General features: G+C 45.3%; 1 protein-coding gene across 1 annotated transcript in view; it reads left to right on the top strand.

Annotated features, from left to right (window-relative positions):
• Positions 1-12,002, top strand: part of LOC147659230 (alpha-2-macroglobulin-like) — a 191,243-nt gene that overhangs the window by 59,721 nt on the left and 119,520 nt on the right. The window contains exon 7 of the mRNA XM_086951869.1: positions 546-630. Within this exon, the coding sequence (XP_086807995.1) occupies positions 546-630 (85 nt within the window). The remainder of the gene's footprint in view (positions 1-545; positions 631-12,002) is intronic.

The following is a 12,002-nucleotide window of genomic DNA, read 5'->3' as shown; positions in this document are numbered from 1 at the left end:
CACTGAGCTATATAGAAATAAGAGGAGTGCAGAAAGAGGGTACAATGGAATTAAAGAAGTGCAGAAAGGGAACACCAAGGTGTATAGAAATAAGGCAAATGCAGAAAGATAACACTATGGTACAATGGAATAGGAGGACTGCAGAAAGACGAGGGTCTATAGGCGTGTGGAAAAAATCCCCTTATAATTCAATGTAGGAATTAAAGTGATGAAGAGGAGCATACTACTCTGTACTGTAGTGGGAGGATCACGCCAAGAACACTGGAGTACACAGAGGAGGATACTTAACCACATCGCTGCTGTGCATTTTCCCCCACTGTGCTGACTCTTCATTTACTCCATTGTTCATGACGAGCTCAGCTCGTCATCAGCACAGCTCCACTGTGCCTCATGACGCTGAGCTGAGCTCGTCATGAGCATCAAAGGGGTTAATTTGAGTGCCCTGAGGAGAATGGGGCAATGCTGGGCTCATTCCTTGATGTACATGACTTCCCTTAAGAAGCCTCACCAGCTGGACTGACACCTACATCTCTTTAACATTTCAGTTTTACCAAAATTCGAAGTCATAGTCAAGATGCCCAAGTCCATCACCATCATGGATGAGCAAGTGGAAGTGACTGTCTGCGCCAAGTGAGTGCTTTACAGTTTTTTTAACATATTTAAATGGCCATGAAGTGCGGCTCAAGCCTCCTCGACCAGTGAGCTCCTTATCCACAGACTGAATACAGTGTAGACTGAGAACAGTGAGCTTCATCACTGCTTAATGACTGAACTGCACAGGTGATGAAGGTGCTCTCTTCAGTTGGATCACCTGTAGGATCTTAGGGAGACCTTGGCTTTTCATGGCCTTGTCATTCACCAATTGTCTCTGAAGAGATCACCAATAGAGGTAAGAAAGCAACTTTATTTCCACACTGTAAGAAGTTGGGTTACTGGATGAGGGGGGGAAACACTACTGAAACAGCAATAAAAGTTATTGTCAGGGTGAAACACAAGCAAACTACAAATTAACCTGTGCTCAACCCTCTGGTAGCTTGGCACAAAAGCAGTCAGGCTTAACTTAGAGTGTGAAGTATTTATGCAGCACACAAACAGTAATAAAGTAAAAATACAACACAAGAAGAATCCCACAACAATTTAGAAACATTAAGTACATTTTAATACATTACTCGACACTAAAACTACAAAAATGCAATCTAAGGAACCACAGATATGAAATTCCAAAGATTTAAGGTAAGTATGGTGCCTAAAACCTCAAAGCGCCACTCAAGGTTATCTGATCGTGTGAAACAGTGAAAGTCACAAGTTCAGGGTGACTGCGATAGAGTGCAGGCCAGAAACAGGGATAAAGTAAATCCCACTGAAAAAGTTACCTTTTCAAGTCCAGTGCAAAGAGTTCAGTTCGCAGGGGAGAGGGCCACGAGGAGCAGAGAGAGTGTTGCAGATGTTCATCACTGTAGCACGAAGAGCAGGCATGGTGTCGTGGGACGATCGTTGCTGTAGTTCAAACATCCTGTTGAACGTTGCTGATGGCAGTTGCTGGAGAATCTCATTTACGGTCACCACGAACTGTCAATGCTGTAGTATGAAGTGCAGGTCTCACATTGCCAGTCGTTGTTGGCAGTCACTGTAGAGATAAGAGTCTGGTTCACTGGATACGCCACACTGTCGGGCTTCAAGATCTTGGCACGAGCAGTCCTGTTTGTGGACGCAAAGAGCCTAAAACTTCAGCATTACTCCTTTTCTTTCAGGAGGAGTTCAACTGATGCCACACCAAGGGTCCAGGACCAGAGGGACACCTCTTGGGGATCAGGATCGCATCCCAGCAGAAGCCAGCAGGGCTTAGGCAGATCCAGTTCCTTGGCCAGGCTGCACGTCAACTCGGCAGATGCTGGGAGTCCTTAGACCTTGTTATGCCCCTGTAGGTCTAAGAGGAGGTCAGTCAGCTCAGCCTTGTAGTCACTTCAGCCTAGGATGAAAAGTGCAGGTCCAATTTTCCTTCTCAACAAGCAGGGCAGGCATGAAGCAGCAGGGCAGCTAGGTGTCCTTCTTCTGTAGTCTCCACAGGTACAGGAGTGTACTGAATAGTGGTTCTGAGGGTCATAGTTATACCTTGTGCCCACTTTGAAGTGGGAGAAGCTTTTAGAGTCCTCCCCCTACAGAGCTGTCTAGAATTTCTTGCCCTGGCACTTGCTTGTCTGGTGGCACAAACAATTAGGGTGAAACCCTTTGCAAGTGTGCTGAGGCTACGTCTTTGTAATGTGCAGTGTAGTAGGTGACAGTTCCACCCCCTATCAATTCAGAGATGGCCCATTATCCCACCATGTATTCTCCCCTTTGTCTCACTGTCTGGGAGCACTACACAAAGACCAACTGCCAGCTACGCCTAGCCGTGTGCCCCAGGATACAGGCTGCAGACACCAAATAGTTGGGACAAGAAAATGCCAATTTCCTGAAAGTGACATTTTCAGAATTGTGAGTTAAAATTCAACTTTAACATTAAAGAGGGTTTTAAATTAGAATTCCTTAGATACCAAACTCAACTTTCCAACTTGCCCCGATTGAAAGTTTTCACTGACTAAATGTAATAAGGTAACCCATTGTTACCCTATGGGAGAGGTTGAACTTGCAGAATTGAAAAATGCATTTAAGAGATTTTCACTACCAGGCCATGTAAAAGCCAAAAGTACATGTCCAACTTTTAGATACACTGCACCCTGCTCTATCAGCATTTTAAGACAAATCCTAGGGGTGACTTATAGGTATTAAAAAGAAAGGTTTAGAACTCACAAAAAGATTATTAGCCAGGTCGAAAGGATAGTCTAGAAGGGTACACATAGGGTGCAATGCAGGCATGAGACGTTTTAAAATGTGTTTTAAGCGGGTGGCACAATAAGTGCTGCAGGCCCAAAAGTAGCATTTAATGTACAGGCCCTATGTACATGTAGTACCATTCCACTAGGACATTACAAGTAAATTAAATGTGCCAAGTGGATGAAGAACAAATTCACCATGTTTAAAGAACAGAGCACAAGCACTTTAGCATTGGTTAGCAGTGATAAAGTGCGTATGGTCCTAAAAGCCAGCAAAAAAGGGTTCAGAAAACAGGAGGTTGAACTCAAATAGTTTGGGAATGACCCTGCAGAGAGGGCTAAGTTCAACACATACTTATTGAGTCCCTTGCTTCTCTTCAAGGTTTTCCATACTTAGGACGATGGAAGAAGTTTGGTCCCCATACCTATTCAACTCTTGTTTCTCTATGGAGAGTTACATTTGGAGGATAGATGGGGAATTTCCCATGCCCAAAGTCTTCTCCCATCTTCAAACGAAGTACTTCTAAGAAGTGAGAGCAGGTTTTATTCACAACTCTCAGTCCGTCCCTGGCCTCTCTATAAGAAGATCACCACCAGGAAATGGGGGATCAGTCTCCATGCAGGCTTTCTATGTTCTGGCTGCCATCTAGATGTGAGAGGAGATTCAGCTTTGTCCCTACATACATGTGTTAGCTTTCCTATGAATATATAAGTAGTATTGGCTGCATTGTGTGGAGTCCTCGTGCCCTTTGAGTAATTGCAGGGCACAAGTCCTATAAAAAGAAGTGGGGGGACTGACCAAGCAAGACAACATGCAAATGACCACATGACATCACGACGTTGTGCTAAAAAAGAAATAAAATAGCGCTTTCTAAAGTATTTGGGTAAATACTGGGACAGACTAACCCATCTGACAGTCTTACAGTGTCGGCATTTATATACAGGGACAGAACAAGGGCAAAAGCATGCCTCTCTTAAGTACCTGTGAAGAGAAGGCAAGCTATGGGACTTTGTTTCCCTTTGTGGCATTTACATTTAAATGTAAGGTTCGAGGCAGCCCCAGTCAGCATATACAAACAAAAGGAGGCTGGATGGCCCGTTAACTTCGGCTCAGCTGGAGGTGAAAAAAGGCGCTGCTGCTGGGAATGGGAATCTGGCAACGTGCCGGCGCTGCTGAACGTGTCCCGGTGTCTGAAAATTACACCAGGAGAAGTTCAGCATATTTCTGTTGAGCCCAACTTCTTGGCAGGGGGGACGGCGTCCACCCTGTGAAAAGCGTGGGGGGACACCATGTACCTGCGTGTACCCCCGACTCGAGTCCTGAGTAATTGACATATCTGTAGAGAGGGACCTTCACCAGAAGAGAGGTTTAACACTGTGTGTTCGATAACACGCTAACAGCTATTCCAACAGCTTAAAGATTTTTTTTCTAAAATAACAAAAATACACCTCCTTACAGATTTGACACCTTCTGCCTATGGTCTGATGTCCAAGTACTGTGGGCCAGATGTATGAAGCTTTTTGCTTCTGCAAACACTCCGATTCACAGTTAACAATCGCAAAAGGGTTTAGCTATGTTTACTGCATTGTAGGAGTTGGAATGTAATGCCCATTTGCTACTTGGAACGTGTGTGCTTCCTGCATCCCTTCCAAATACCAAATTGTTACCAGATGAGTCCATGGTTTCCAACCATATTTCCTGTCACAAACCACTGAAAAGTTACAGGCTCCCAAGTTGGGGTGGTAATTGATTGAACAAATAAAGCAGGTTTCCTTTTGGACTCCTTTGTCTTTCTGAAATGAGGTAAACATTTGGGGGGAATACTCAGTAGACCATGGGACCCCTGCCAACACCTACTAATGGAATGGAAAGCAGGCAACGTGCAGGTGCAGCTGAACTTGTCCTGGTGTCTCCTATTGAAATGTTTACGAAAAGAAAACATTTTATATCATCAGCTGCATTTCCTTTATGAAAATTTAGTTGCTTTAAAGTTTTGTTGCTGAAAAACATCACAGGCATGATGGTCTGCTTACCTTTCAGGCTGCCATCTCCATCATTGTGAGCAATCAGAGCGAGTCACAATTTGCGACCTACCTAATGAATATTAATAGATCGGTTGGACGGGGACCCACTCTGATTTCTTATATACGTTTCTGGTCACAAAAAGTAGAGTCACAAATCATGCCCACTTTTTGAGAACAGGAATGTGTTACATCTGGCCCTATGTGTCCTGCTCAATGCCATAGTTCATCTTTGGTGGAATTTGTTTGCACACACAGTGCTCAACAGCAGGCTAGCAGATCTGTACCTCCCCTGGATATGATTCCTTGTCTCATGCTGTCTGCAGCCTTTTGGGGTGGCTTTCGTATACAACAAACATACACCACACAAGGCCTGCAGTGGAATGTTGCATGAGTATTTTTGTGCATCACGATTCAGGGCTGTCTGAAGCTGAAAGGTGTTTTTTTTCTCAACCTTCATCTCAGAAAACGTTTGCAATTTCACAGGGTGTGAAAGTTTTACCTACTCTCCACAGATGCCTGCATACTTTCATAAGGTAAACTTGCGGAGGAATATTCTGCATGAGTTTCCCAATATGCAGAGGAACTATGTATTAGAAATTGGGTTTCTGGTTGGCAGAGATATGCATCATGTCCAAGCAGGTACCACAATCCTAATCAGGATAAGTGTAAGGCAAACCCTAAATTAACCTTTGCATCACCCTCTGGTAGATTGACACAGAGCAGTCAGGCTTAACCTAAAGCCATGGTGCAAAGTATTTGAGCAACACTTCAAACAGTTATACAGTAAAAACACCACACAAAAAGATTCCACACCAGGTTAGAAAAATAGAACTTAATGTAACAAATAAAACACCAACAATTAAACAAGCAGAACTTGAGATACAAATATTTAAAGAATAATCTGGAAATAGTGCTTTGAAGCAATAGGCGCCTATTTGGGACACCTGGTCCCGCTGGACCGAGCCAAAGTCAAAAGTTCAGGCCAACTGCGGTGGAGTACAAGCCGAATGCATGGACCCACCTAGGCCTGCTGAACAAAAGTACATCGATCCTGGTTGCGTTCACAAAGATGAAGATGCAGGGTGCAGCGGAAGCGATGCGTCAGTTCCGATCCCGCAACAGGGAGAAATGCTTTGATTTTCTCTTCACAGAGGCGCTGATGCATGGTTTCCGATGGTAATGTGCTGGTTGCGAATGCGATGCGTCAGGTGTGCCCTTGCAGCACAGGATGCGTTGATTCCAAGTGCTATGTGCTGGTTCCGAAGGCAATGTGACAGGTCTGCTCCAAGCAGCGACGACAATGCGTCCGTTCTCACCACTCAAAAGCTGTCAGATCTAACACTGTTCAATAGTTGACAGAGAGAAAGTTCTGCCTACATGCTCCATTTTGGCTGGGGTTGATTAGAGCGACACTTATCTTGGAGTGTGTTGAAAATTATTTCACAAGGCACAGAATGCACACAAAAAATATTGCACAGGTGAAGAAGAACTTAAACTATGCAACTTTGTAAACGGTAAAAATGCTGTAAACTGGAAACTTCAAAAATTTGCCAGTGTAAAAATAACTTTACACAGACGTAGTTTGGATTGTAATACATATATTCTGTCTCACGCGCAAAGTAACAACATACATTTAATGGCATATGGCTGAGATACCCGCCACCCCCTCTCAACACAATCCCCAAGGATGGGAAACCGGAAACAGTTCTGAAGTTTTTGGAAGACGGGAGGGAGTAACCCTCCCGGCCGTATTTATTAAAATATGAAACAAAATTAAAACATTAAATAAACAGTTTCATATTATGTACAATTTCATTACCACATTGCGAAGTTTGGCTAACCTTAACAGATTCTCTAATACAAAGGTTCTCCTAGCCGAACTAACATCCTACAAAACATTTACTTGAAATTTTGAAATTGTACATCCTAACGTTTAAGTGCCAACGGCAAGGTCGTAACCGGTGTCAAGATCCCTAACCCATAAATATCCCCCTCACTTGTGAGGGGCGGCCCAGAGGCGTACCTCAAGTGCAATTACCAATTTCCCTTGACTTGACGGGGGCCCCAAATAAAACTCGACGCCACTTAGAGGTCGTACGAGGACTCGTGTGAGGTATCTAGAAGGTAGCGTAGACCCCCCCCAAACCCCACACAACTTACCACATCTGCCGTCGCAGACGTCCTGGCCCCGGGAAATTCCCCAGGAGGGGGCTGTAACCCCTCCTACCCAGGAAGGGGCCTTGACCGCCTTTCCTTTTCTTTCGGCGACCCATCCTTAGAAGGGACCGCCTCCCCGTTGAGGGGCCAATGGCCACCTCCCCCGAGCGCTCCCATCCGTGCTGGGTGACGCCCACTCATAGGGATCTTCCAATTAGTGCTCACCGATCATGACCTTACCGCCCGACCAAAATAAATACGACAATGCTAACTAAATGACTAAACTAAAAAGACAGTAGCCACTACAATTTTATTCAAAGCATGCTTACCAATGAACACTAACGCAGAATTTCTTTATTTGCGAAACGTAACACAAATCGACCTTTCTTTATTACATACTCAAAATCATCATGATAAAACCACAACCTGTAAACGAAAATCAGAGTTAACCATCAACTTTATTCACAAAACCACTTGCTGTCCTCAGGGGCTGGTGGGTGGGTCAAAATTGGCTCTTCGTTCCGTCTCGAGCTCACGTGCAGCGAGGAGGTGCAGCTTCAGAGCACAGGAACAAGAGGATGCCTTCTGATCTTGCTTCTCCTTTTATCCGTCTTCAGGGCGGGCGTAGACCCGCCCCTGCCTGCCCCAAGGGCGTGGCCAGCCGCGTCAGTGTCTGGGCCAACCCACTCTAGGGCGGGAAAAGGCGCGCCCCGGCTACGCCGCTTCGGGCATACCAGCCGAGACTCGCCTCCCGCCCAAGATGGCTTCCCGGGGGGATCGTGGTACTCCGCCATACGTTCGGGGGGACCGAGTGGTCGCCCCTTTCCATATGGCTGAGATACCCGCCACCCCTTCTCAACACAATCCCCAAGGATGGGAAACCGGAAACAGTTCTGAAGTTTTTGGAAGACGGGAGGGAGTAACCCTCCCGGCCGTATTTATTAAAATATGAAACAAAATTAAAACATTAAATAAACAGTTTCATATTATGTACAATTTCATTACCACATTGCGAAGTTTGGCTAACCTTAACAGATTCTCTAATACAAAGGTTCTCCTAGCCGAACTAACATCCTACAAAACATTTACTTGAAATTTTGAAATTGTACATCCTAACGTTTAAGTGCTAACGGCAAGGTCGTAACCGGTGTCAAGATCCCTAACCCAGAAATATCGCCCTCACTTGTGAGGGGCGGCCCAGAGGCGTACCTCAAGTGCAATTACCAATTTCCCTTGACTTGACGGGGGCCCCAATAAAACTCGACGCCACTTAGAGGTCGTACGAGGACTCGTGTGAGGTATCTAGAAGGTAGCGTAGACCCCCCCCCAAACCCCACACAACTTACCACATCTGCCGTCGCAGACGTCCTGGCCCCGGGAAATTCCCCAGGAGGGGGCTGTAACCCCTCCTACCCAGGAAGGGGCCTTGACCGCCTTTCCTTTTCTTTCGGCGACCCATCCTTAGAAGGGACCGCCTCCCCGTTGAGGGGCCAATGGCCACCTCCCCCGAGCGCTCCCATCCGTGCTGGGTGACGCCCACTCATAGGGATCTTCCAATTAGTGCTCACCGATCATGACCTTACCGCCACAGGCCGGATAGTTGACCGGCTATCCGGACCCCCCACAACACTCCTACCTAAAGGTCATGGTGTAACGTTTTTAGCCATGCTAAGAAGTCTCCTATGAGTAACTCATTCCCCACCCGAGACAAATGCACTCCATCCTCCAAATACATACTGTCATCATTAATACACCCATTCGAAATAGAATGCAGTGTCTTGGAACGGAACAACCTACTCACTTTGTTATTAAGCTTTCTAACAGAATGATTTAAAGCAGGAACCGAAATAGCCCCCCGCCATACTTTTCGTGGGATCATATGGGACCACGCAATTGTGCACCCTGGAACTCTCCTCGCTAACCAACTTACAGTGGAAAGCATCGCCTCAAGAAGAAGTCGTCTACCAGTGGTGACCAAATCATTACCCCCAAGATGTACTATGACTACAGACGGCGGTGACCTCGTCCGCCCTAGCAAATCCTCAAAAAATGATTGAAACTGGTCAATACAGAGACCGCCTCTTCCGTAGAAGGACACCCTGTACCCGTATTCCCCAGCTACGTGAATCATATCACCTGCCTTGAATACGTCTGTGGCACGTCTCACGTATGAGTGGCCCACGACCCACACCTCCTTTTTCACAGCCGGTGATGTCTGACCGCTGGCCCGGTGTTGGGTCGACTGCAAAGTTCGCCCCGCCTCTGTCAGGATCCCTCCTTTCAGCAAGCCTAATGCAGATTCAATGTGCTTAAAGACAAGAAAATGGCGCGCCAGCCGAGACTTCACTTGGTCCGAGCTGTGGAATGCGCGGAATGCTAGGTTAGCAGTCTAGCCTTCCCAGCGCGAGATCGAGAGTCCAGGTGCAGCGCGCGTTCCTTTGGAACTGCGCACTTCACCGAGGAATCCAGTCACAGTGGTCGCGTTAGAGTGTGTCTTCGGAAAATAAGCTAAGAAATGATTTCAGCCAGTGAAGAGTTTTTTCAACATTCATTGCCTTGACCTTGGGTTCACGCAGTCCAGAGTTTACAGAGTGTTCAAGCAGAGTTCGTGTTTTCAGAAAAGAAACCGGAGCCTTTTAAACAGCGTGTCAGAGAAGAATCTTTCCAAGCAGAGAATTCCTGTCATTTATTCACGGAAGCTGAAGGAGAGAGACTCATTCGAAGTAGCAGAGAAACATAGAGCTAAGTGGAATGTTTCCTGTATTCTGTGCAAGTTCATGAGACTGTGTAAATATTGTATTTCAACTTCATCAATGCATGGAAAGATTAATGAACATTAACTGAGTGAATCAAACTCACCAGTGCTGAATTTCGTCCTTTTAACCAGTGCAAGACAAAGACTTCACGTTATCTAGAAAAGAATAGGGACAGTGTTAGAGAGGTTGTTTGAGTACTGTGAAAGAATTTACAAGCAGAAGAATAGGAAACTTACCTGGAGAGTTGAATGAAGTTAATTCATCTATTCAGGAGAAGGTCTCTGTACAAGAAGAAAACAATATAAGGACAACATTTTAGACTACACTGAAGTAGGAGGAAGAGCTGTCATCTGAAAATCCAGATTAGGCAGATCATTCACCAAGCTACACTTCAGTATAGAAGAGCGGCAGGTCGTTACTGATTCCTGGGTAGGTGTTCTTGGAAACAGTAATAGGAAGACCAGAGTAGCTCAGGTACAGTGATTTATTATCTTGTATGTGTTTAGTATTCCTAGGGTTCTTTGAGAAGCTGATTTGCAAGCTGATTGAAGATTCCACGGAACTCCAGAGGATCAGGACCAGTCTCTTCTCTGTTTTATTTATTTCGTTATTTTATCCAATTTTCCCCTTCCCTCTATCTAATCAGTTAGAGTCAAGATATATTCTGATTCTGATTGGTTGGAAGGGGGAGTCGGAAAGCTAGCATCTTCTGTTCCTGTGCAAGTCTTCGAGAGGAAAAGTTGGTAAGAAAGTGGACTCTGACAGAGTGAAGTGCCCACGTTGTAAACTTGCACCCGAACAGAATGGTTGAGGGAATTAATTTGCAGACATTGGGGGCGGTTTTAGATACTATACAAAAGGAGTTAGTAGCGGTAAAAGAAGAAAACCAAAGGTTGAGACAAGAGGTGATTAATTCCAGAAAAGAAACCGCAGAGTTAGCGCAGCAAGTTGGGCCATCACTTTTAAGAAATAGGGAGACTCCCATAACATCTACAGGGGAAACTAGCAAATCAACCACACAGGTCATACATTCCTTGTCCCCAGTCATACCCCTAGCGGCACCAGAGAGATTTAATGGGGATCCCCAGAAAGCACAGGTGTTCATCACACAATGTTCCTTGCACTTTATGTGTCGCCCTTCTATCTTCCCTGACGCACAATCTAAAGTGGCATTTATCTTATCATATTTGAGTGGGGATGCGGCCGCATGGTCTATGCCTTTGGTATCAAGAGATGACCCTCTTCTGCAGAATTATGACGAGTTTAAAAAAGAATTTTTGCGAATATTTGACCGAAGAAGAATCTCGCAGGCAGTGGACAATGAGTTGTTGGATTTGAAACAGGGCAATAGAGACTTAGTAGCGTATTTGGCCCAATTTAACAAGTTAATTATGGAGACTGATTGGCCCGAAAGTAAAAGAACTGCAATATTCTATCGTGGCCTACGAGATGAATTAAAAGATGGGCTGGCACAAATACCTAATCGACCCACAGAGATATCTGCCCTAATAGACCTAGTATTGGAATTGGATTTCCGTCAAGGGGAACGGAAGGGAGAAAGACGACGTGAGTTTCGAAGCACAGTACCCCGTTTTGATAGAGCAAGGTTTGAACCAGGAAAAGGTACAGAAGGAGGTAACAGCTCAGAACCCATGCAAATCGGAACAATAAGGGGACCGCTTACTAAGGAAGAAAAGGAGAAAAGACGAGCCAGCAATTTATGCATGTATTGCGGCTCAAGCGGACATTTTGTGAGGAATTGTCCAAAGAAACCCAAAGGATCTTATAAGCCGAAGGAAAACTAGCTGCACCACCTGTAGAAGGAGTTGTACAGGTGGATGCGAGTCAAGAACCAACTCCACAAGAACACCAATTGGCTAACACCCTACAGTCGTCTTCTCCACATCTCATATTATCAACGACCATCAAATTCCGTCAAGAAGTGCGAGAAGGCATAACAGTTATGGTGGATTCAGGGGCAACTGGAAACTTTTGTGATCTGAAATTCGCAAGTAAGATTGGATTGAGAGCCATAGCCAAAGACAAGAGTGAATCAGTCAGAGCCATTGATGGGACGAATTTGTCTTCTGGCCCTATAGTAAGTCACACGGAATTGGTGCAGTTAATTCGAGAGGATAGCCATCAAGAAGACATTCATTTTAATTTGATCGACGCCCCTCAGTTTCAGTTGATTCTTGGGCTTCCTTGGCTCACTGAGCATAATCCAACGATAGATTGGGCTGCCAGAACC

This window comes from Lissotriton vulgaris, unplaced genomic scaffold (assembly GCF_964263255.1).
Source record: "Lissotriton vulgaris unplaced genomic scaffold, aLisVul1.2 SCAFFOLD_1089, whole genome shotgun sequence".
NCBI lineage: Eukaryota > Metazoa > Chordata > Amphibia > Caudata > Salamandridae > Lissotriton > Lissotriton vulgaris.
The sequence above is the reverse complement of the archived record's forward strand: the minus strand, read 5'-3'. Positions and strand labels throughout refer to the sequence as shown.